This window comes from Dromiciops gliroides, chromosome 1, assembly GCF_019393635.1.
Source record: "Dromiciops gliroides isolate mDroGli1 chromosome 1, mDroGli1.pri, whole genome shotgun sequence".
NCBI classification, from domain to species: Eukaryota; Metazoa; Chordata; class Mammalia; order Microbiotheria; family Microbiotheriidae; genus Dromiciops; species Dromiciops gliroides.
The window spans coordinates 262056188-262083359 of record NC_057861.1 but is presented as its reverse complement, the minus strand read 5'-3'; the positions used below and the strand labels follow the sequence as shown (position 1 = coordinate 262083359).

At 38.4% G+C, this 27172-nt stretch overlaps 1 protein-coding gene across 2 annotated transcripts in view; it reads left to right on the top strand.

Moving 5' to 3' along the window:
- The first annotated feature begins 22825 nt into the window (after nt 1–22825).
- ATP6V1H (ATPase H+ transporting V1 subunit H) overlaps nt 22826–27172 on the top strand; it is a 111040-nt gene continuing 106693 nt past the window's right edge. For both annotated transcript variants that reach the window (XM_043975830.1, XM_043975829.1), the window contains exons 1-2: nt 22826–22983; nt 24616–24787. In XM_043975830.1, coding sequence (XP_043831765.1) covers nt 24675–24787 — 113 coding nt within the window. In that variant the 5' untranslated portion in view covers nt 22826–22983; nt 24616–24674. The remainder of the gene's footprint in view (nt 22984–24615; nt 24788–27172) is intronic.

Sequence of the window (27172 nt, the reverse complement as noted above, 5' to 3'; positions counted from 1 at the left end):
ATGTTTAGTTGGAGTCAATATTCACTGTAACCTCAGAGAAGGCATCTGCTCTTTTTTATTTTTATTTTTGCAGGGCAATGTGGGTTAAGTGACTTGCCCAGGGTGACACAGCTAATAAGTGTCAAGTGCCTGAGGCCAGATTTGAACTCAGGTACTTCTGAATCTAGAGCCAATGCTTTATACACTGTGCCACCTAGCTGCCCCAGAAATAAACATGGTCATGCTGGAGACCCCTTCCAAAGGCGATCAAAGACTCCCTCTTTCAGTTTTTTGGGTTTTTTTGTGGGGCAATGAGGATTAAGTGACTTTCCCAGTGTCACACAGCTAGTAAGTGTCAAGTGTCCGAGGCTGGATTTGAACTCAGGTCCTCCTGAATCCAGGGCCCGGTGCTTTATCCACTGTGCCACCTAGCTGGTCCTTGGCATCTTCTCTTAATAATGTAAGAGCCTATCATACAAGGCCTATCTTGGAGAAATTACCGCAAAAGGAGAGGTGGATCCTAGGTCCTCTTATCAGCTCCACCCCTGATTCCATATGGACTCTGGACTGATTGCTGTTCCTGGATTCTGACATGACTCTTCTGTGAAATGGAAAGAGCACTGCCACAGCTTTTATTCCTTCTAGATATGTAAAGCCCTCAAGTGCTTAGTATGTGCCAGGCAACCTGCTAAGCAGTAGGGACACAAACTCAAGAAGAGAAGAAGATCCCTATCTTCTAGGAGCTTATAATTCTTTGTTTCTTTGTTTGTTTTTGGTGAGGCAATTGGGGTTAAGTGACTTGCCCAGGGTCACAAAGCTAGTAAGTGTTAAGTGTCTGAGGCTGGATTTGAACTCAGGTACTCCTGACTCCAGGGCCAGTGCTCTATCCACTGTGCCATCTAGCTGCCCCGGAGCTTATAATTCTAATAGGCAAAACCCAAAAATTAAATGGGGACCTGGAGTTAGGAGTGAGAAATGGAGAAAGTGTGTTAATGGGTAGGATTGGGAAATGTCCATGAAGTGTTTATTTTATTCTATAATAATAGCTGACATCTACAATATCACTTTAAGTTTTTCTTACTGTTTTTTTTTTTTTGGTGAGGCAATTGGAGTTAAGTGACTTGCCCAGGGTCACACAGCTAGTAAGTGTTAAGTGAGGCCGAATTTGAACTCAGGTCCTCTTGAATCCAGGGGTGGTGCTCTATCCACTGCACCACCTAGTTGCCTTCTCCAAAAGGTGATTTCTATACATGGACATCACCTGATGGTCAATACTGAGATCTAATTGATTATATACTTTGGAGCCAAAGGTGGAGAAGTTCTATATAGTCAGTTAAAATGAGACCTGGAGGGGCAGCTAGGTGGTGCAGTGGATAGAGCACTGGCCTTGGATTCAGGAGGACCTGAGTTCAAATCCGGTCTCAGACACTTGACACTTACTAGCTGTGTGACCCTGGGCAAGTCACTTAACCCCCATTGCCCCACAAAAAACCAAAAACAAAACAAAACAATAAAATGAGACCTGGAGCTGACTGTGGTTCAGATCATGAGCTTCTTGTTGCAAAATTTAGACTTAAATTGAAGAAAATGGGGAAAACCATCAGACTATAAATGTATGACCTAAATAACATCCCTTATGAATATGAAGTGGAGGTGATTTAAGAAATTAGATCTGGTATATAGAGTTCCTGAAGAACTATGGACAGAGGTCCATGATACTGTACAAGAGGCAGCAACAAAAAAGCATTACAAAGAAAGAGAAGAGCAAGAAAGCAAAATGTTTGCCTGATGAGGCTTTTAAAATAACTGAGGAAAGAAGGAATGTGAAGGGGAAAGGAGAAAGGGAAAGATACAGCCAATGGATATAAAACTCTAGAGAATAACATGGAGAGATAGGAAGGTTTTCTTAAATGAGCAAAGAAAGAGAAGAAAACAATGGAATGGGAAAGAGAAGAGATGTTTCATGAAAACAAGAAATATCAAGGGATTATTTCATGCAAAAATTGGCATGATAAAAGATAAAAATGGTAGGGACTTAACATAAGTAGAAGAGATAAGAAGAGGTGGCAAGAATATAGAGAAGAACCATACAGAAAAGATCTTAACATGATGGATAACCACGATGGTGTGCTTACTGATCTAGATCCAGACATCATGGAGAATAAATCTAGTAGGAAGCATTGCTAACATTAAGGCTAGTGGAGGTGACAGAATTTCAGCTGAGCTATTTAAAATCCTAAAAGATGATGCTATTAAAATGTTGCACTCAATATGCCAGCAAATTTGGATAATTCAACAGTGCCCATTGTCTTGGAAAATATCAGTTTATGCCATTCTTTAGGGCAAATGCCAAAGTATTCAAAGTACTGAACAATCACACTTATTGAATATGCCAGCAAGGTAATGTTTAAGATTGTACAAACTAAGCTTCAGCAAGATGTGAACTGAGAATTACCATATGTGCAGGTTGGTTTTCAAAAAGGCAGAGGAACCAAAGACCAAACTGCCAACATTTGCTGGATTACAGAGACAGCAAGGGAGTTCTAGAAAAAAATCTACTTCTGTTTCATCAATTACACTAAAATCTTTACTATGTAGATCACAGGAAAATCTAGTCAGTCCTCAGAGATAAGGGAGCACAAGATCATCTTATTTCCTGTCTCCTGAGGAAACCTGTATGCGGGTCAATAAGCAACAGTTAGAACCAAACATGGAATAACCGATTGGTTTAAGATTGGAAAAGGAGTATGATGAGAGTGTGTATTGTTACTATTTGTTTAACATAGATGCAGGGTACATCATGCAAAATGCCAGGCTGCGTGAAATAAAATCCAGAATTAAGGTTGCCAGAAGAAATGTCAACAATCTTAGCTATACAGACAGTACCACTCTGATGGCAGAGTGAAGAATTAAGAGGATGAAAGAGCAGAATGTAAAAGCTGGCTTGAAGCTTAGCACGAAAAAAAACAACAACCTAAAACCATAGCAACTGGTTCCATCACTTCCTAATAAAAAGAGGGAGAAGAAATGAAAGTAGCAATAGATTGTATCTTCTTGGGCTCAAAGATCACCGCAGTGACTGCAGCCATGAAATTAAAGATACTTGCTTCTTGGAAGGAAAGCTATGGCAATTTTGAATGCTTACTAAAAAGCAGGCATCACCTTGCCAACAAAGATCTGTATGGTTAAAGATATGGTTTCTCCAGTAGTAATGCATAACTGTGAAAGTTGGACTGCTGGGTGGTACAGAATCAATGCTTTTGAGTTGTCATGGTGGAGAAGACTTTTGAGAGTCTTTTTATATCAAGGAGATCAAATCATTAAATAGTTAAAGAAATGAATTCACATCAATCATTGGAAAGACAAATACTGAAGCTGAAGCTTAAATGCTTTGTCTACATAATTAGAAGACAGGAATCACTGGAAAAGATCCTGATATTGGGAAGGATTGAAGGCAAAAGGATAAGGGAACAGCAGAGGATGAGATGGATAGTGTCATGGAAGCAATGAACGTGACCTTGACAGTCACTGGGAGACAATGGAGGAGAGAAGAGTCTGGCATGCTATAGTCCAGGGGTCATGAAGAGTTGGACATGACTGAACAACAAGAACAACAACTACTATTAGGAAAAAATACAAATCCCTCCAGCTGGCATTCAAAACTCTTTACAACCCAGTTCAAATCTAACTTTTCAGGCTTATTATATATATTATTCCCCTTAATGCATTCTGAAGTCCAGTCAAACTGACCTTCCTCTTGTTCTTCACACATGACTGCTCATCTCTTGTCTCTGAGCCTCTGTGTAGGCTCATCTTCAGTCCTGGAAGATACTCTTTCCTTACCTCCATTTTTTAGAATCTGAGCTTCCTTCAAAGTTCAATTCAAGTACTATCTCCTACACTAATCAATTGCTTGATCAACAGACTTTTATTAAACACCTACTGTGTACCAGGCATTTTGCTAGGCTCTGGAGATGCAAAACTGAAAATGAAATCGTCCCTCCCATGAAAGAGTTGATATTCTATAGGTGGAAACAAATAATTTATTAATCATTTAATATGGTACAATAGCAAGTGTTGGGGGACAAATAAAAGCAGAATCACCATTCTTGCCATAAAGGAGCTTACATTCTAATAAGGGAGATGTATTAATTACGAGGTACATAAATATATACACAAAATGGATTTTTAAATACCAAATAATTTTTTTTTGAGACCAGAAGCTGAGGGCATCAGGAAAGGCCTCACTGTGGACAGAGCTCCCTCCCCAGATGCTAGTACCCTTCCTTCACTCTGGAAATTCCACTGCATTTTTCTTGTATGTATTTTGTATGAAAGGTAATCTTGCTTAGTAGTTAGAGAGCCAGCCTCACAGAAAGGAAGACTGGGTTCAAAGTCAGCCTCTAAACAAATGTTGGATAAATTACCTCCAAGTCTTACCCTGTCAGCGTCCTGGGCAATAATCTACCACTACAAGTTGCAAAAGAGTTATTGATGAAAATTGGGAGAAGTTTCTCATTGGGACTTTTCTACACCAATGAAATAATTGATCTGGCCCCCAAGCCCCCTAAACAAACCAAAACCACATATATATTCTTAGGTGCAATCTATCCATATTTCCCTCAACAGAATGTAAGCTCTTTGAGGTTACGGACCATTTCAATTCTGTCTTAGTATCTCCAGCACCTAGTTCAATGCCTCGCAAATGGTAGGTACCTAAAAACTTCTTGATTGATTCTTTCACTTTTCACAACTCAACTTATAATATTATAAGAGTGAGAGAACAGAAAACCAAATACCAGGGTAAAGGATCATCATAATATGACTCATGCTATGCTGGCAAAAATTGTATATTCTTAATTCTAACAAATTTTATTAGGAATCAATTCAAGATCCTGAAATTCACTTCAATTCAATTCAGCATTTATTAAGTATTTATGTGTGAAGTGCTATACTAATGGACTGAAGATAAGCCAGCAAAAATGAAGTAAATTTTCTATGTAATGTTTCTATTATTAGGTAATACTATTTATAGACAAATACAGATGAATATATTTTCTGTAAAAATATTCACCTACTTTTATCAGTAATATTATAACACTCTGGACCAATAATTATGCCTAAAACCAGAAAACACACTTCTTAGGAGTTATTTGGATTAAAAAAAGATTTAAAAAAAGAAAAAATTCCTGTTCTTTGTGTTCTTATTTTCAATACTAAACAACAGATTTTCACCATGTAGCAATCTTTGAAAATATCTAGAATCTAAAATTTATTTTTCTTTTGTGTATATATATATATATATTAGGGAATCTATTTGAGGATACTGCCTGCAGCCGTAAAAACTATTTATCTTGTACTTCATCATTAAAAATACTTAATTATTTTCCCCCTTTTAAATTATTTCCAGAGAGCAGAAATAATGAATATATGCTGATTTTGTTGATGAAAGCCATTTAGATTGAAGAAAAAGCAAGGCAGACAAGCTTCATAATCATCATAAAAGTAACATTTAATTCAGAAGAGAAGAAATTCACATTTTAGGATACCTACCACATCTCAATAAAAAAGGAGAGTTTGAATTCTTGAGCTTTTTTGGATATTTATAATTTCTCCAGACCTACCCTTCTACTGGATTAGTGATGGTAGTCATGTTCTTACCTTGACATACTGAGGCACTTTTGTGTCTTCTTCATGTTCATCCTCGATGTTTTCCTTAGTTTGGTAAATATTTGCATTTTGTCTCTCGATCCTAAATTGGAGCAGAATTTGCCTCCACATAGATGGTTTAGGGAATTATTTCTGGAACCACACTTGATTGTCTTGGGAAAACTTGAATATCCTTTATACTATAGAAAAAAAATGAATCCCATAGCTTGGGTTGAATGATACCAGTAGAAAATCAACTTTCTTTCTCCATCTTTGAAAAATGCTGTCATATCTTGCCAGGACCTCAACAGAGAGTTTACAGTGGTCAAGGCAGAAAGGATTATCTATGCTTTGTGAATCAGTACCTTACCCACAAAGCTTTAGTATGCTATTCTGGCTTAGAGTTAAGACCTATTATTTCTTGTGTCTTTGTATTTGAGGACTGAGTTCTAAAAGCAAAAGTGCCTATCAGATTCAAATCCACCGTGAAAAACCTTATAAGTAATAGAAGTCATCTTTGCAAGATTTGTAGCACAGTTTACTATTTTAAAGCTAATAGTTTTCTGTTGTAGCTTCTTGAAGAAAGAATTAGACTTGGGGTGGGGTGTGTTAGATGTTACACAATGCTGTTTTAGTGAAGTGTGCACAATGGCCAAGTTTAGCTTAAGTCAATAGTATTTGTCAATCACCTACTACCCAATTCACAGAACAGATGGTCTGTTGTTAATCCTTCTAGGCTTCTTGAAAAGACCATTTTAGTAGCAGCTATGTTTGCATATAGAGATTTATAATAAAGCTGAAACTTAAGCCCAACTATTAATAGGCTGCTACACTTAGATTATCAAAGTGTTATTAGAGGTTACTTTCTTGGGAGGAAAGGGATGAGGAAGGGAATAAGCATTTATATAGCCCTGTGTTCCAGGCACCATGCTTTGGGCTTTACAAAGCTTATCTCATTGGATTTGGCATGAGATCATCATTCACTGAGTTAAGAACTGCCATTCTGATGCCACAATTCAGTGAAAATGCTTCAAAAACTACAAAATGTGATAAAACATAAGACAATAATAATAACCAGAGAGAGAAGTTTGAAAAATATTTCTTATGAGCAAAGTTGTATCTATACTCAAACTCCCTCTACCCATGGGTATATATATATATATATAAAGCATGCTAGACCTATAGTCAGGAGAACTGAGTTTAAGTTCTGTTTTAGATACTAACTGCGAAAATATGAAACCAATTTTAACCTTAGAGACTCAGCATTTTCATCTGAATGTAACACTGACTTCAGCAGGCTTGTTTTTTCCTTAGTATCCCTTTGTGCTTTTCCATTGTAAAGGGACAGGAAATATAGGGTTCTGGGAATGAATTGTCCGTATTTGTTAATATAAAAAATTCTTAAAAGGTTGTTGTTACTTGTGTGAATTGGGTATTTAAAATGAAGACAATAGGCTGCTTTATATACATCAGGAAACCAAAAGAACCACACCAGAGAGAAGCAACATTGACTGACAGGAGTTTGCAATAGATGAAGTGGGGATTACTCTGCTTATTGAATAGGAAGGAAATCTTTCTTCCCCTCCAGCCTTTGCTGTGGCTCCCTGCATGTTCAGTCCTTACCAGTCAGAACTGCCAGAGCCCAGTCAAAAGAAGGCAGGAACATTGTAACAGGGTGAAGAACAGCGCTTCTTAGGGGTACATCCAGATCTTTGTAGCTCTGGGAGGAGGCCAGTGTAGCTTCTGATCTTGAATATTTTGGCGGCTTGTTTACCACAATAGGGGGGTGGAAGTGACTATTCCTCTTCTTTCTCTCATTGACTTTGACTTTGAAAGTGGAATGCAGGAATGTGCTCTCTTCAAAGGTCACTCTGTTGACCTGGGGATACACAGATGAAGACAAGGAAGAGTGAAGTGGAAGTTTTTCAGGTTTTTACTGGAGTGACAGAGTGGCAACTAGTCTTAATACTAGTATTCTTTCAATTTTGATTTCCTTCACTAAATGTATTCTAACCCACAAAGCCAGTGTATTTTCCTTTGGGTCATAGAAAGTTAGGAGGGAGATATGAATATTAATTGAAAATGTAGGTATAGTCACCTTGGATAAATTTATGAAATACTGTAAATTAATGAATTTTACATTGTAAACCCCAGATTGAGCCCAGAGGAACTCAGGCAGGCAGGCAGGCAGGCAGGCAGTTTTTAAGTGCTTCCTGGAGCATGCACAGTGATCCAGGTAAGCAGTCTATAATCACACATACATAAGAGGACTGAGGCTGGTAGCTAGACCTTGGAGTGCCATCTTCCGACATGCTGATGTTGGACACTGAGTAACTATTAAAGACTATGTCTCTGGGAAGCAGATGGGCATGGATGCTCGGCCGCCTGTCTCTCTTCATGTGCCACATCAATATAGAGGAAAACAACCAGTATCACACACTCCTTTACATGTAAAATGAAAATAATACTTACACTATTGTTATGAAGAAAGTATATGAATTAACATTATTCACCATTTTGCATGAGGACGTGGAATTTACATTTGTGGTTCACTTGGATCAACAGCATGAAGGTGTAGAATGAACAATAGTCTGGGCATAAGGAGATGTAGATTGCAGTTTTACCTCCTTACTTATTTGAAGGATCTAGGATTTCATTGGTGTGAATACTCTCTCCACCACTACAGATTAAAACATGTTATATGTTTGTAGTCTTCATGAGTTGCTGTGGTGGAAAAAAATTCATCACCTGGTGGTGAGCCTCTCTAAATTTAGCAAGGATGATCCTCACATAATAGTCTATTGCTGGGCTCACATTGGCTTTATCTTCTTAAAGTGAAAAAGGAACAGGAATTGAAATTTGGCCCTTCTTTATTCTTTGAGAATAAAAGAACTTTTAGAATTGTTATAGACGAGGGTGTTGTGAAACTCAAATGAGATAATAGATTTAAGCACTTTGTAAACCTTAAAGTGATATATAAATGCCGGTTATTATTAATTCTTATTATGATTGGTTAGCCTCCAGTTACCAGGCTTCCATTATGGTGATGACTTAATTCCCTGAGTCTTACACCGCACTTCCACTGAGCTCAAACAATGTTTATAGAGCAATATGGGAGTGTGCTAGGAAATGTTGAACAACTTAGATCTCTTCCCCTGCAAATGTATGCACATGCTTTTTTTTTTTTTTTTTTTTTTTTGCAGGGCTATGGGGGTTAAGTGACTTGCCCAGGGTCACACAGCTAGTAAGTATCAAGTGTCTGAGGCCAGATTTGAACTCAGGTACTCCTGAATCCAAGGCCAATACTTTATCTACTGCGCCACCTAACTGCCCCCGCACATGCTTTTTTTGTTGTTTTTTGTTGTTTTTTTAGTGAGGCAATTAGGGTTAAGTGACTTGCCCAGGGTCACACAGCTAGTAAGTGTTAAGTGTCTGAGGCCAGATTTGAACTCAGGTCCTCCTGACTCCAGGGCCGGTGCTCTATCCACTGTGCCACCTAGCTGCCCCCCTGCACATGCTTTTTAAAGTTGTATCTCTATTAGTAACACTTTCTTAAATCTAGACAATTAACAAAAATATGAGCCCAGGCCTGATTTGTAGTGATTGCTAATTTTTGAGGTGCAAATGCTCACTGAAAATTTAACAATCACTTGGTTACAGACCTTAAAGATACTTGATTGCAGAATATCTTACATATGGGTAAAGCAAGGTCCAGTGATGATTAAATTATCTGACTTGGCATGTTCATGCTGTGCAAAGAATGTGTTTCATCTTTTACAGGAACAGGGTCTTGGACTTAGTTAAACTTACCGGGCATATTTCCAGCAGTTTCAAGCAATCTGGATCTGAGAGAATTAATGTAGATGATAAACATGATAAAATGAAAATCCAAAAGAAAAGACAAGTTGCTATGATTATACCTTAAAAATAATGGTCATTAGATAACTATTTTGAACTATTTTTATAGACAATAGAATTATATGAGTCTTAGTCCTATACTTTTCTGTAAAAGGCTAGAGTGAAGATTCTTGGCTATCAAGGAGCACTAAGCAGCCAGCAACTTTTACCAGAGACCACTATTTTCAGAAAGAAAAAGTCTTTTCATGCAATCAAAAATAGGTGTTACCTAGAGCTACCTCAGACTAATTTCAAAATCTTCAGATGCAAGTCAATCCAATATAATTCCTCGCATGTTGTAACTTTCAGCAGACAGTAAGTGAAAAGGGTCAGGGGTTAATTGCCCAGAACTTTTCACATAAAAGGAGTTGTTGGGTCATTTATACTGTTTCCAGTGGTATCTTCCTTCCAATAATCTACTTTAGAGGTAAAGTAAAAATGCTTGTACACAAAAGTGATGCACATAGAAGAAAATAGTTTTAGAATGGACACAGTGAAAAAAAAAATCTGTTTATTGCATTGTGATGGCCTGTGTGGCTTTTTTTTTTCTAATTAGTCAGTACCTTACTTTGATTGCTATTACCTGTTTCATGCTCCTAAGTGCTAAAGAATGATGACTTTGTATCTGTAAAAGTGAGGTTAAATGATGAATCAAGCCAGTCTGATTATTGTTGTTGTTGTTATTAGGATTCCTGTAATATGCTTATTATTATTATGATTGTGTCAATTATTATGGTTATATTTATTGTTGTTATTATTGTGACTTATTGCCCACTGAAATTTCACACATATTTCTCATTTTGAGAGACTCCTTTCTTTTTTTTTTTTTTTTTTTTGCGGGGAAATGGGGGTTAAGTGACTTGCCCAGAGTCACACAGCTAGTAAGTGGCAAGTATATGGGGGATGGATTTGAACTCAGGTACTCCTGAATCCAGGGCCGGTGTTTTATCCACTGTGCCACCTAGCTGCCCCCAGAGAGACTCCTTTCTAAAGCTGTGTATTGATTATGGTTTATTACTATTATATTTTTTACTTGAGTGTTAAGAATTAATCTTTTTTAAAGCATAACCACACAAATTTGCTTGTCAAAAGTTCAGCTGTTTTTATGTTCTTTCTTTCTGACTTCTGCAAAAGGTATTGCCCTCTCATTATATCAGTATCTTGTCTAGGTCATTCTAAGGATACAGGATATTTGTTAGCATTTAAGTTGAACAGACTGCCCATTCTGAGATAAACATCAGTTCCAAATGTCACTGACTATATATAGTTTAGGGCAATTATGACAAAGTTTTAAAAATAAAATGTTTTATAACAGGCCTAGTGCTTTAAAGAGCTATTGATCCATCTGACATTTTTAAAGGCTTTAAGTCTCATAATTACTTGAATGGGCTGTAACATGTTCCATGAAATTTTCTCACTGTATAACTCATTTTGCACATAATACCTTGTGACATCCTTTGTAGCATTGCCTTCTATCGTCACTTGGGTTTTTATAGACACACAATGAATATTGATTATCTTGCAAACTAGATTGTAAATTCCTTGATGTCAGAGATAATGTATTATACTTCTTTGACTTCCCATAGTGCCAAAAAGAATGTTATGCTTTAACAAATATTTGTGCAATGGAGAACTGTAACTCTCTGTACCAAGACAGATTTCCATGTGCTCTGCAACTTATAATCCTATAGTGGTGTCTAGGGTACTGAAAGTTTTAGTGACTTATCCAGGGTCACATGGCTCTCAGAAGTGGACCTAGAACATCTATCTTCCTGACTTTGATCCAGCTCTGGATCCACTATGACATGCTGTCTCATGTTTTAACTCACGCAAGGAAAGCCTTAAGGAGACACTGGAAGCAGTTACCAAAGGGCACAATAAAGCTGAGGTATCAGATACTCTACTGCCACCTCAGCATCAGCAGCAGGGAAGGAACACCACCAAGCAAATTCCAACGAGGAGACTCCAATGATTCAGGTTTAGGTATAGAAAGAAACGGAATCTTGTTTAGGCCCCTCCAATTGGTTACCTAACTCTGATGTCACAGGCAGGGATCCTTTGGGATTGGTTAACATAAATACTGCTTGTAGGATGTTCTAGGTATAGCCAGGGTGGGATGTAAATCTAGAGAGCAAAGGCAGCCTTATGGATCCCAGAGATTTTACTCAAAGCAGAGTGGTTTCCTGAATTCCTAAAAAGGAGAAAGAGCTTGAGTTGAGACTTGAAGGATAGGCAGGATTTCAATAGACAAAAATGAGGTGGGAAAGTATTTTGGGCTGGAGTGACAACATTACCAAAGTCAGGGAGATCGAAAAAAGCATGGTGGATTCAAGGAGTGGTGAATATTCAGACCCATTTTAAGTAGAAAATTCATGTAAGAGAATAGTTGGAGATAATATTGGAAAGTGGTTGGGGATAGAGTATGGAGGCTGTTTTTTCAGTAGCAACGTATAGCTGTGAGAGTTGGACTATATAAGGAAAACTGAGAACTCGTGGAATCAACACTTTCAAATCACGGTGCTGGAGAAGACTTTTGAGCGGCCGTGTGGATGAGATCAAATCAGTCAATACTTAAAAAAAAGTAATTCAAACTCTTCACTAGAAGGTCAAATACTGAAGCCGAAGTTTAACTACTTTGGCTGCATAAAGAGAAGACAGAACTCATTGGAAAAGACTCTGATGTTGGGAAAGATCGAAGACAAAAGGAAAACGGTACAACAGAGGATGAGATGGAGAGATAGTGTCATGGACACAATATACATGAACTTGGATAGACTTTGAGAGATAGTGGAGGAAGGAAGGGTCTGGCTTGTTATGGTCCATGGGGTCACAAAGAGTTGGACATGATTCAAGGATTGAACAACAACAATAAGGATTTCAGATTTTATACTATAGAGAAGAATAATCACAGGCTTTTGAGTAGGCAAGTAAGGTAATGAGGGGTATATGCTTCTTAGGAAGATTAATCCTAAATTGTGTAAAATAATAGGATGTGATACAAAAGAATAAAGTTTATGGTATGTATTATATTGGAGGCAAGGATATAAGTCAGAACACAATTGCAGTAATCTAGGAATCAATTTCTATCTTTTTGTTGTCTGATTATATAACTGTTAATATAGACTGCACTGAGCACATATTTGTTGATTAAAAAAATGGGACTTTTTGGGGGATGAGTAGGTTCTGAATCTGTGATTTCTTTGATATAGGGAACTCCTGGTGAGGGAACTTACTCCATTAGTACAGATCAACAACAGTTCAGTAACATAGGTTTAGAGAATTCCTTGGGGCCAGTGACAGGTTACATAATCAAAGACCTAGAAGTGGAGGGCACTTCTGAATCCATCAGTCCAACCTCATTTTACAGGTGAGGAAATTGAAGCATGGGAAGATGAACTAATTTGTCTAAGGTAGGATTTGAATCCAGGCCTTCTGAATGAAGTACAAGTGCTGTTTTTACTTTACCAAGTGACTTGGGTCATATTAGCCACTATATTTGAGAGGCAGGACTTCCTAATTTTGAGGGCCAGCTCCTTACCACCTGTCAATATTTAATAAGTATCTATTAGATGCATTAGGTATTAAGAGGGATTCAGAGTAATATAATACATGGTCCCTTCCCTTAAAAAAACTATAATCAAGTTGCAGGGGGTAGGGGAGGGGAGCTGGTTATCAATATTGATCATGTATCTACAAGGTCAAATAATAAATACAAGGCAATAAAAAAAAGATGCAACAAAGCTTTATATCATTAAATGCAAAATGAAAGGTATAGGCAGTGAAAGCCCTTGAGACTCAGAGAAAAATGGGTTGGAGTAATCAAAGAAAGTTTCACAGAACATTTTTCCAATTCATTGCAGTTATTTTGAAACTTAAAGGAAGTTTCAAAAGAACCAGACAGATCTTAATGCTTAAGGCACTAAGCTTCTATTATTTCACATTCATTCAGGGTATTCCTGAATAGAGTTTTAAGTTTAAAACTTAAGCCTTCCTGAGTTCAAATCCAATCTCAGACACTTTATACACTTACTAGCTGTGTGACCCCAATTGCCTTACCAAAAAACAAACAAGCAAAAAAACCTTAAGCCTGGGGCAGCTAGATGGCGCAGTGGACAGAGCACCGGCCCTGGAGTCAGGAGTACCTGAGTTCAAATCCGGCCTCAGACACTTAACACTTACTAGCTGTGTGACCCTGGGCAAGTCACTTAACCCCAATTGCCTCACTTAAAAAAAAAAAAGAATTCTAAATTGCACCAAGATTTTGGAAGGTCAAAGTCTGTAACACAGAGAAGGAAGTGAAGAAAGGCCTTTGAACATTTGGAGCTAAGGGATATAAAGCTCTTTCTATAGCGGGGAAGAGATGAATCATCTTAGAAGAAAATAGCTTCTTGTACTATAAGGAATGATGGTATGGATCCATGTGAGCTACAGGGTGAGAGGTCATACAGTGGATGTCAGAAAAAGAAAAGATAAGTGGTATTGACTGGTGACTCCTTGTTGAGCAATACTAAGAAAGCTTTTTGTTGACCTGATAATAGAGATGCCTATTCTTTCTAGGGACAAATATAGACTATGATGAAGAGACTTGAGACTTATAAAAAAGTGATAATAACTGGAGATTAATGTAGGGACAGGTGATATAACCAGAAGTAATCTGGAAAGCACTGGCAAGAATCATGCAGTTCTGAGTGGGAAAAAATTTTTAATTGGGATCATATTTGTTTTGAATTTTGCAAATCACATTGAGTGTGTAGTATAGGGGTGTCTAGGTAAAGAGTAACAACAGCATTCAGGGAAATCTTTTGACAAACTTTATTGCTACTCACCAAGTGGGGGGAAGAGAACAGCTGTTAGCAGGAACAGTTTCAGAGGGCAGCAAGAGCAGAGAGAAGGGTGTAATATGTATGATTTAGACAAAGAACCAGCATGATAACCAGCAGGAGACTGCTCTTTTATCTATAGGATCAGTAAAATGAAGGTATTTTCTAAATCACTTAATAAAGATTGAAGAATTAGGGCTGTGCCAATCCAGAAAGGGGCTAGAAGGGGATTAATGCTCATTTCTTGGGTTGATCAGTCTTGATTTGCCTGCACACTGTTGGGCTGGGGTCATACGAGTAAAACTGATTTAAAAAGATTAATTTAAAATGAAAAAGCAGTGAGATAGGAAAAAAAAATCCCTGCCCACATAGATCTTCCAAGTTTTCACATAAGCATTCAAAGTTACAATGATATTAGGTATAGTACAGCTTTTATTTTGCCTCACAGAAAATCCATTGAATATATAGGCCTCACAGGTGCCCATAAACAATCCACACAATTTTCCTCCTTTTCTACTGAGTTCTACTTTTCTATTGTTGTCCACCAAATCCTTTTAAGTTAGCATCAGCTTGGGGTTTGAACTCTACTTGGAACTGAAATGAGCTTGGGGTTGCCAGGGGAAATGCCTTGAGATTCTGGAAAATGTCTTCCCCACAGGGTCTTACACAATCCCCAACCCTCTAAGACTTACATGGTACCACTCTATGCTTTGGCCTTTCCATTGCAATATAAAGTTTTGGAGCTGTAGCACAGGCAATCTTCTCGTCAGTCTTGTGTCAGCCAATTAACTCACTGATAGTAGGGAATAAATTTATAGGCATTCTGTTCCACCTCATGTTAATCTCTTACTGCTCCTCTAGCTATGTGAGCCATGTGGTAACATTCGTTTTTTTGTTTTGTTTGTTTGTTTTTCCTCCAAGGGGAACAATGCTCATGAATTTCCCTTTTCCCTATAGAATGGTAGATCTCTGGACTCATGAAGTTGGGGTTATTTTCTAGGCATCCCTTAAGGTTGGTGAAGAAATCTCCCTTGCCTGGCTAGAAGGCTGGATTCTGGATTTACCCTGCCTAGGAAATTTTTCCTCTAACTTGGAGGTCAGTCAGGGTTTAGGGGCAACTGATCAGCAGGTCTTTATGTTCACTTTCATTGCTGTTGTTCAGTCGTGTCCAACTCTTTGTAACCCTATATGGGGTTTTCTTGGCAAAGATATTGAGTGGGTTGCCATTTCCTTCTCCATTGGATTAAGGTAAACAGAGTAAGTGACTTCCCTGAGGGTCAAACAGCTAGTGAGTGTCTGAGGCCAGATATGTACTCAAGTCTTCCTGACTCCAGGCCCAGGGCTCTATCCATTGAACAATCTAGCTGCCTCTAGGAGGTAGGCAGGGTATAAGGATGAACTAACAGCTCAAAGGAGGGTGGCTTTGCCCAGTAGAACTCGCCTTTCCAAGAGTCAAGGCTAATCCATTCATATTGCAGGCAAGTTCTAGTCACACTCAAAACCTTCTCCAATGAGGTTCCATGGGGAAACTCCAAACCAACCAACTGACTTTGAGATAGCCCTGGTCATTGAGACAATCTGGAATTGTCTTTTGCTTTTTTTTTTTCTGAGTTATGATTAAAAATATTAAATGTTGGGGCAGCTAGGTGGAGCAGTGGATAAAGCACAGGCCCTGGATTCAGGAGTACCTGAGTTCAAATCTGGCCTCAGACACTTAACACTTACTAGCTGTGTGACCCTGGGCAAGTCACTTAACCCCCATTGCCCCACCAAAAAAAAAAAAAAATATTAAATGTTATGCCAAGATTCCTAGAGCACTCCACTGGAAATCTCCTAAGTTGCCACTGAACCAACAATTAATGATTATTCTTTGGGTACAGTGATTCAGTTAGTTTTGTATTCATTTGATTGTATTATCACACAACTCATAACTTTCCATTTTCTTTAAATCACTTATACTCTTCCAGTATCTCTACTCCAGTTATGACATAAGCTTTATCCCTTCAAGTTGCAGTAATAACTATGAGCTCAAATTTGCCTTCTTGAATTAAGATCTCTAGTTCATATTATTTATTACCTCTATTTTGTCTAGAAGTAGAGCAATGAATAGAAGCTTCTGAGAGGCAGATTTAAGGCCGTTGTTTTCCCACAGAAAAACTTCCTAATGATTAGACATGTCAAAAAGTAGAATGGAATGTCTTGAAAGGTAGTGGGGACCCCCCTCACCTCATCCCTCACTGGTGGTTTTTATTGAAAAAGTTGTAGAGGGGGATCTTGATAAACCATATGTTAAACTAGATGACCACTTAGGTCCATTCCAATTATGAGATTTTGTGAGTTTGTGATTCTCTATTCCTATCACACAAATAATTTTACTGAGCTTTCTTTAGGAACCTTAGATCTGGTTAAGAAAAATTATGATTGAATACTGCTTCTTAATATTTCTTATACAGTATTAAAATTCAATAAAACCAGTATTTTCAACCATTTATTACACTGGCAGCTCAGCAAATATCTTATTTTTTTAAAGCAAATTCCTTTAGAGCATTGTGAAAATATTTTAGCAAGATTAATTTTAGTCCATGTATCAATTCTTAACAGATGTCCATTGTAAGTTCACTGATTTTCTTTGTATTACTATCTTTGTTTTTGACAACAATTGATTTACAATGTAGAATAAATACAAAAGTTCTAGAATCCCAGGGTTCTTAACCTTTTTGTGTCATGGAGCTCTTTGATAATTTAGTGAAGCCTATGGACTTCTAAGAATGCTTTAAAGTATAGATATAAAAAACAAAAGATGGTAATCTTCTGTATTATAATATAAGACAGCAATCTTAATATAGTCATAAAATATTTATTTTAACTTTTTTCCAATTAAAAAAGTATTTTTTAATTATCCTTCTCACCCTTCAACCCCATAAGGAAATGAAAAAACAAACAAATAAAAATGGCTCAGTCCATATCAGCATAGTCTGGCAAAACAAATTTCACATTAATCATTTCTGAAAATGTATGTCTCTATGCATTTTGGTGAAGGGCATGTTTCATTTTTATTCTTTTGGACTCCTAGTTTATTCTTGTATTGATAAGAGTTCTAGTCTTTCAAATTTTTTTCCTCTATAATATTGTTATATATATAGTTATATATATAAATTAAAAGTACAATAATTCTAAAATCTCTGAGGGTAAGGATTATATTGTGTATATATATATAGTATGTATGTATGTATATATATAATATGTATGTGTGTATACATATGTATATGTATATGTGTATGTGTGTATATATATATGTATATATATATATATATATATATATATATACATACAGAGAGAGAGAGAGAGAGAGAGAGAGAGAGAGAGAGAGAGAGAGAGAGTTCTGCCCGCTTCACTTTGCATTAGCTCATGTGAGGAACAGGTGCTGACCACCTTCTCAAAATAAGTTCTTTCAGAGGCAAAGTTGGTATGACCAAAGGCATTTTATTATGTCCCCAAGACAATGGGCACACACTATAGAAGAGTGGCTGGCTTTGTCACAGCAAGCTTCCCTTTTTATCCCTAAATCCTATTGCAAAGGTCCCTCTCCTCTTCCCCTCATTGGTTGAGGATGTGAGGTATACAATCTTCCTGAAATATCTCCACATATTTCCCCTTAACATGTCCCTCCTCCCATTACATACAGCACATGTTTGAAAATGGTGGCAATCTCTGCCTTTGGGATGTTGGCAGTTAATATGAATAAGCTAATTAAGCAAGTCCAGTATAAACTACCTTTAACCTTTGGCACACTTGGACTAGCTAGACTACTGGCCATGAGGATCTCTGCTATGTCTACTTCTAGTGGCCTACAAGACTCTCTCAGACTTGAGATCTCCTTTCTATAATGTTCCTTTCCTACCCAGACTCCCTCCCTATCTCGTTTTTCTGAGATAACAGCATTTTTCAGGTATGAAATTACTTTATTTCTCTCAATCCCTCCTCTTCCAATTATTAACAATGTTGCTTTTTCCCTAATTGAGAAGAGTTTACTATTTCAACAGGTTGCCCCCCTATTCATAGATCTAACAGGTGACTTTTTTCATGATCTCCTAATTTGCTTATGATATTACCCTTTCTATCCAAATTGTGTGCCCATTTTGAGCTTATCTTGGTATAAAGTGTGAGCTGTTGGTCTATACCTAGTTTCTGCCAGACTATTTTCTTTTCCAAGCAGTTTTAGTAAAATAGTTCTTGTGACTTCCCCTCCCCCCCCCCATGGGATCTATGGGTTTATCAAACACTAGATAACTGTGATCATTTGCTTCTGTGTATTGTGTACCTAATCTATTCCATTGATCACTCTGTTTCTTATCCAGTACCAAATTGTTTTGATGATTACTGCTTTGGAATATAATTTGAAATTTGACAGTGCTAGGCTCCTTTCACATTTTTTCATTGATTCCCTCAATATTCTTGACCTTTTGTTCTAGATGAATTTTATTTTTTCCAGTTTAACAAAGTAATTCTTTTGTAGTTGGATTAGTACTGAATAAGTAAATTGATTTAGGTAATATTGTCATTTTTATTATATTGGCTTTGACTTACCCATGAGCAATGAATATTTTTCCAATTATTTAGATCTGTATTTGTATGAAGAGTTTTTCTATATATTCTCAATGGGTAGTTTCCAAAGGAAGAAATATAAACTATTAACAATTATATGAAAAATGCTCAGTCTCTAAAAATTAGAGAAATCTTTGCATAGTGTGAGGTTCTGCAATTCAGCTATTCTGTTTTCCCAGCAGTTTTTGTCCTTCATCTAGTAACTGAGAACTCTGGGTTTATCAAATACCACTATTTGTTTGCTTCTGTATGTTGTATTCCTAATATATTCCACTGCTTGACTTTTTTTTTCAATCTTAATATTATTTTTTCCAGCTACATGTAAAGATAGTTTTCAAAATTTGTTTTTACAAGATTTTAAGTTCCAAATTTTTCTCCCTCTCTCCCTCCTCCCCCCCCCCCCGCCCCCGCTCCATGGCAAGCAATCTGATATGGGTTAATATATGTACTGCCCTCCTAACTGCTGCCTGTCAGTTGGACTGTTAGCTTCCCTGGTTTTCCTGTTGTTATTCCTATTTGCTTTTTGGCTGATATGCTTGGAATCTGGACCTGACTCATTTCTTGGTATCTGTTCTTGTTTGCTTTCTTGGCTTTGGTCCTCTGTTTTCATTTGGCATTTAGATTTTCCTAGATATGAATTTAGTTAATACCATCCTTGACCCACATTGAAGGACATAGAGACTGGCTATTAAATCCTTCCCTCTGCTATGCAAGAGTAGTACTTAGCATTTATTTATTATTTTAAATTAAAAGTACAATAATTCTAAAATCTCTGAGGGTAAGGATTATTATAATTTTATATAACTATTTCACTATCATTAAATATTCAGATAACTGACACAACAGAGGCAAAATCCTTATTTTACTTATATCGCTGTATCTCTAGAAAGTTGGGTAGATTCCCCTATGTAGAATTTCTGGAGAAGAATCACACAATTAGAAAATGTGGATGAGGTTGTATTTTTTGTTGGATTTATGGCAGATTTCCCCTGAATTGCCCGCTTCAAGATCATAGGTCTATTGAAAATATATCTGGGTCCCTAAGGCAAAGACTCCCCTCCCTCATAACTGCTTCAATTCTCCATAAGGTTTTAGTTAAGTAAACCTGAGATGTGACTATTAAAATGAATTTAGTTCCTGACAATGATTTGTGGCATAGAAATATTAAATAATTTGAGAGTTTGGGGCAGCTAGGTGGCACAGTGGATAGAGCACCGGCCCTGGATTCAGGAGGACCTGAGTTCAAATCCAGCCTCAAACACTTAACACTTACTAGCTGTGTGACCCTGGGCAAGTCACTTAACCCCAATTTCCTCACAAATAAATAAATAATTTGAGAGTTCAAAACAAGAATGAGCAAACTAAGAAGGGATACCTACTATCACTCTTTTGAAGGATGTAAATGCTAATACCAACTTTATTCTTTTGAAGTCACATGTGCATTTCTAGATTGATATATTTGCATGTTATATGTGTGTTTTAATATGTGTTTCCTAGTTAGTTTTACCTCACACCTAGACTACTGCAATAGTCTGCAATGACTTCAACTCACTTCTTACTTTAGTCCATCCTTCACTCAGCTGTCAAATTAATCTTCCTAAGGTGCAGCTCTGATCATGTCCCTTTGTTCAATAAACTTCAGTGGGTCCCCATCAAGTCTAGGATCAAATATAAAATCCTCTCTTTGGCACTGAAAACTATTCACAACCTGGTCCTTTCCTGTCTTCTTACACCGAAGACCTCCTATTTCCCCCAACCCCGTACTCTGGGAACCAGAGTATATCTTTGATATTCCCTGAATAAAACAAGACACTCCATCACCTCTCTCTGGGCATATTCACTGGCTGTACCACATGCCTGGAATTTTATCTCTTCTTGTCACTGCCTTCTGGCTTACCTAGAAGGCACTAGCAACTTGAAGAGGGACAATCAAGTTAGAGTTCCCAATGGAGAGGGTGCTTGACCTGAACTTTGAAGGAAGATAGAATCCTATGAAGTAGACGTGATGAATGGTGAATTCCAGGCATAAGGGACAACAGGAGCAAAGGCAAGGAGTTGGGAGGTGGAATGTCACATATGGGTGAAAAAGCAAACAGACCAGTTTGTTTGGAATGTAGAGTACAGTTAGAAGAGTCGTGTGCAATGAACCTAGAAGGGTAAGCAGAAACTAGATTGTGAAAGGCTTTAATATCAGAGAAATTTGTATTTTAATCTAGAGGCAAAAGGAAACCACTGGAGCTTCTGGGAATGACATATTTATCCTGGAAAAAATTTAAACTTGGGATAGTTCATCTTAGGGGTCTTGAGAACTACTCAAAAATCTGACGGGCTATCACATGGAAGAGGAATTCAATTTGTTGTGTTTGATCCTAACGGGTTTGAGCAGGAACAATGGGGTAGAAGTTTCTGACAGGCAGATTTAGGCTTAGTGTATGTGGAAAACTTTCATAACAATTAGTTACCCAAATGTCTAAAGAGCTGCCTCTGGAAGTGGTATAGTCCTTTCACTAGAAGTGTTTAAGCAAATGCTGGTTGACTTTTTGTTGGGGATGCAGAGGGGATTCTTATAAAATGTTGAACTAAGGTTTCTTCCAACTGTGATATTTTCATCTATTCATGTGTAGAGCAGTCCAAAGTCGAAATTATTTAAGCCCCTTTAGTCAAAAGATTCTGCCTACCTATTTTTTTTTTAAATGGCCATGTGATTTAATCAAACACTTTAAGGTTACAAAAAGAATAGCTAGCAAGACCTACTATACGAACCCCTTGTGATGCCACTTTGCCTACTTCCAGTGGAATTAGCAGTCCTGGTCCCCAGAGGGCACCTGGCTAAATTCAAGGGGTAACCCTGAGGGTTTAAGTTTCTACTAGTCATTCAAAAGTCTACATTTGTATGCTCCCAAATGAACCAGAACGAATTAACTTTTTAGAAAAAATAAGCATTTGAAACTCAGAGTGGGAGGAAGGCAAGTGAACGGAGGAAGTCACCCACCAGTGTTGTCTGTTGGACCCCAAGAGCCTGGTGAGTACTGGCTGGATCGATCCAGTCAGAGGGGTGGGGGAGGGTGAAGGGGACTTCTGCAGTGGTCTCACTTCTTTATCCAGACCACCCAGCTCAGCTCCAGCCGCAGCACTAGAAGGAAACTTGGGAAGAAAAACTCAAAATGTAGCCTGACTCTCCCATGATCTCTTCAAGGTCAAAGCAAATAAGAAGCCCGATCACTTACAGCTTTTGGGGCTTGCCCGACCTGGAGTCTTCGGTGAAGCCTTGGGAAAAGCCCATGATCGTAAATTGGATAAAATGTATCACTTAAAAACTTTACTAATCATTTGATGCAAAAGAGAGAGTGCTAGGAGGAGGGGAGGGAGCAGTTCAAATCCCAGCTCTGTCACTTTACTTCTACGACCATGGCCTCAAGTTTCCAATCTGTAAAATGAGGGGCTCGGGCCGTATGAGCTCCAAGGTCTCTTCCAGGCCTACATTTATGTGCTTTTGGCTTCATTATGCGGGGGAGGGGGGAGGATTTCGGTATTTAAGGGTAGTTGTCCCTGCCTCAGGTTCCCTTTTCTGCCCGCACCATGAGCGCGGTTCTCCACGATCTCCGGCCTGGGTGAGGGCCCGCCAAGCTCGTCCGGCCTTGGGCCAGTCGGTCGACCCTGTTCGTCGGGCACGGTAGTCCCCGAGCACACGCCCCGGAGCCGACCAGCGAGCGTCTCCACCGGTCACCGGCCAGGCTTTAAGGAGCGCAAGGTGAAGAAGATAACACGCTCCATCAGGGAGAGCAGAAGACTGAGCCCCGCCCTCGCCGCGCGAGATCCCAGAACCCTCCCGGCTTCCGCAGTCCGGGGTTCGTCACGTGCCGCCCTGTCACATGACCCGCGCTCTGTCAGTTCCGGACGGCAACAGCCGGTTTTCTTCTGGTTATTCTGCGGCCCCAGCTCGTCCTGGGGCTATCTCTCTCGGCGTGTCCTCCACTGCTTTCTGCTCGCACCCGGGCTCCTAGACCTTTGCCGGCAGTGCGTCCAGCACCGGGTAAGATTGGGGCTGGGCTGGGGTGGGGGTGGAGGAGAAGGCGCCCCGGGCCCGACCCCCGCTCCAAGAGCCCCTGTCACTTCTCTGTCTACCTCCAGTGGGATGCCCTAGTCTGGGCCTTTTGAGACTGACTTGGACGAATCGTATTTTCGCCCCCTTTCTCATTCTTGCGAACGTAGGTAAAGGTGAGGAAGAGGTGGGAGGTTGGGGAGCGCTTACTTTCCTTTCCAGACTTGCCCAACTATCCCCCTCCCTCCCCCGGCCCCTGTCCCCTCAATACCCCCGTCGTCGGGAAGTCTGAACTTTGGAGTTCTTGTTTCTGGATGATAGGAGGCCGGGGAGGAAGGCTCGGCCTTCAGAAGGACTCGAAGGGCCCTTGGCATCTGGGAGGTGGCCGTTTCCCAAAGCTGCGACACATTCTTTTCTAACTCCCCCTTCCCCCCTTTCTCCATTTGGGCCCTACAGCGTGAGTACTGTTTCGGTTTAGGCTTTAGGCTGATAGGGGCTCTTTCTGATAAAGGTTGTTTTTAGTATTCAGGTAATTGTCCTCATCGCTGCCTGCCGCAATAGGAAAAACTGATTGGGCCTGGGCCAGTTGGTTGCAGAGATCACCTGCTTCTTCCCTCTGGTCTGGCCTGTCCTATCTTTGTCACAACCATTTGTTTAGACAGCAAACCCTCAGATTATGAGATTAGTACTAAAACTGAAGGTCTTTGGTTTTGTAGAATAGAAAATGATCTTCGCTTTTTTGTGAGGCTATATATAACTAGTGATATTGGAAATGTATTTTATACTTTAAGTAGCAACATGATACGTTAGCAATTGATTAGTAATCTTTATTTATATATGAGGAGAAAGCCACTTATTACATTAAGGCTTTAGACGCCCTTGATCATAATAGACTTTCAGTACTGTTTATACTTGGACATTGCAACACAGCCTTGTAAGAGAACTGATGTTTGTGAAATAATAGAAAAATTAATTCTTACTGGGAGAAATAACTTTTCTACTCAAAATTTCATTTTAATCGATAAGTCAGTCTTTTACATCAGAAATATTGCCCTTTAAAAAGTTTTAAAAATTTTATGCAATGTCATTCTTTTAATCAATTAATAAAATTGATAAATTGATGCTATATATGGCTTTACTTGTACTTTAGAGGTTCTGCATATTTACACTCTCTCAGGAGAACAAAGAAGAGAAGTTAATCCTACTTGCATAAATTTGAAACATTTTCTCATACTGTGTATCTTATTCAAACAATTTCTGATGTTACTTTAAATGATTTCTATCATGATGTTATCCTTACATTAATGGAAATATTTTGAAGAGGCTTCTTTTCTGGAAAAATAAAAGTACAAGATGAAAATGTCACCCTTAGGCTGCAATCCATAGTTGGACACCTTGGATCTTAGAGTTGGAAGGGACCTTAGCAATCATCTTTTCTATAGTGGAAGTCTGTTGTCTCCTTTTCCTCCCCCTTCCCCCCATTTTACATTACATCTAGTTGCTAGAGGGGGATATTTATGTCTAAGATTTATATCTGGTCACTTTTCTAAGTAATTAAAATTTGGGAAGAATAATGTAACTTTGTTTTACTTTGGGTCTGCTTTTTCCTTACATCTGACTTAGTATTGAAGATCTAACTCACATTGAAGATTCGTTGAAAAAATTCAAGACTACAAATTTAGATGACCAAAATGGATATCCGAGGTGCTGTGGATAATGCTGTCCCAACAAACATCATTGCTGCCAAGGCTGCAGAAGTTCGGGCCAATAAAGTCAACTGGCAATCCTATCTTCAGTAAGTAGTGAATCATGGGTAGTCAGCTGCTTCCCATTCAATGGATTAGGCTTTTTTTCATGGTCATGTTACTGTGATAGATCCTGGAAAAAACATTTATGATGTGAGTGGGTGGAAAAACTTCCTACTTAAAATAAATGGCTGTCTTTTTTGTATATAAGATTTAGTGTGGTTGGATTTTCACTGATCTTCATTCATCTGCATATGATCCTCTTTTTCTTTTCTTGCGACCTGGTTTTGTCATCAAAGATATTATTGTGGATATTTATGGTAGAGTGGATTCCTCTTTTATTCAAATATGTGCATTTTATAAATATGTGTGTGTGTGCATTGTGAATAATGAAACTTAGAAATCTCCAGCTACAAATTTTAATTGTTTTATAAGTGGAGGAACTTGAGTTACAAAGACAAATCTTTTAATCATTTCTTGCGTGTTTATGTGTGCCACTATAATAATTTGAAGGCAGTAAAATATTGAGGTCTTGTTATTTATCCTGATTTCTCTAGTCTGGAGTCAGTTTAGGCTAGAGAGGGCAAAGAATCTGTTTATAATACCTCTTGATCTGCTTACACTTTAAACAATGCCATTATTATTCATCATGAAACATAAACTGGCAGGATTCTATATATAAAGGTGGTGCCTGAAAAAATTTTTAAGCTTGGTGAACTTTTTATAATGCTCCATTTCCTTTTTCTATTTCCTATGCATCTACATATTCTTTTTTTTCTCCTGTATGTCTTCATTGTACTTCATATGTCCTCCATGAAAGCCATTTTAATTGCTATGGGGAATATAGGAGGAAGTAGATTCCTGTTCTCAAGCAACTTGTGATGTAATGGAGGAGTTAAGACATACAAATGAAAACTCAAGTTCTAGTTCCATATTAATAGCTGTTTGCTGAGTAGCTAGCTTCATCTGTATATCTCACTGACCTCCCAAACCCAGCTAAATTAACCATCCTACTTAATTTTGTCCTTCCTTTTGATTTTCCCAGTTTCTGTCGATGGAAACATCCCTTATCACTGACTTCCAAAATAGTCCAATTTCTTCTCTCTCATTTCCAGTATACTCATCCTATTGCAGGCTATTACCTCTCTCCTGGAGTATTGGAATAGCCTCTGAAATAGTCTTCATTCAACCTCTTTTCTCTGCAGTCCCCATGCAAATTGTTACTAGAACCTAAATTTGCCTCTTTGCAACTTCTACCTACGTGTTGCTCTTAGGTCTCCATTCTGGGACCAAACAGAATAAATACAATCCCTCTTCTATATGACAACCTTTTAAACATTTGAAAACAGCACCCCACCCCTTTCACAAAGTCTTTTTTTCTCCAGATTAAAATCTCTACTAGTCTTTCTTTATATGCTTTGAACTCTGAACTTTTTACCTATTTCTAGCCACTTTTCTTTGGACGCTCCAGTATATCTTTTTTTTTTTTTTTTTTTGGTGAGGCAGTTGGGGTTAAGTGACTTGCCCAAGGTCACACAGCTAGTAAGTGTTAAGTGTCTGAGGCCGGATTTGAACTCAGGTACTCCTGACTCCAGGGCCGGCGCTCTATCCACTGCGCCACCTAGCTGCCCTGACTCTCCAGTATATCAATGTCTTATGAAGAACTGAGCAATTTTCAAGGTGTGATCTGTTTAGGACAGAGTATAACAAGATTGCTGTTGTTGTTGAGTTATGTCCAACTCTTTGTGACCCCAGTGGACCATACTGTCCATAGGGTTTTCTTGGCAAATATACTGGAGTGGTTTGTCATTTCTTTCTCCAGTGGATTAAGGATAAGCGCCTTGTTCAGGGTTACACATTTAGTTATTATCTGAGTCAGGATTTGAACTCAGGTCTTCCTGACTCCAGGTCCAGTGTTTTATCCATTGAGCCACATAGCTGTTCCCTAAAGGTTACATTCTAATGGGTTGTAGTTGTTTAGTTGACTAATTGTGTCTGACTCTTCATGACCCCATTTGGTGTTTTCTTGATTCAGAACCTAAAGTAGTTTGCCATTTCCTTCTCCAGCTCATTTTACTGATGAGCAAACCGAGGCAAACGGGGTTAAGTAACTTGCTCACAGTCACCGAGTTAGCAAGTCTCTGAGGTCAGATTTGAACTCTTGAAGATGAATGTTCCTGATTTCATGAATGCTGCCTTCTCTACTTTGTCACCTAACAAGATTATCCTTTCTACAGTTCTTTATAATAAGGTTACGTTAGCTTTTTTGATGATTATATCATGTTTTTTGGTTCATTGAGCTTGTGGTCCACTAAAATCCACAGATCTTTTTTAGGTAGACTGTTACAAGCTATGTATGCTTTATTAATCTTTACCTGTGAAGTTGAGTTTTTGAACTGAAAGATAAGACATTATATTTATTTCTTCAAAATTTC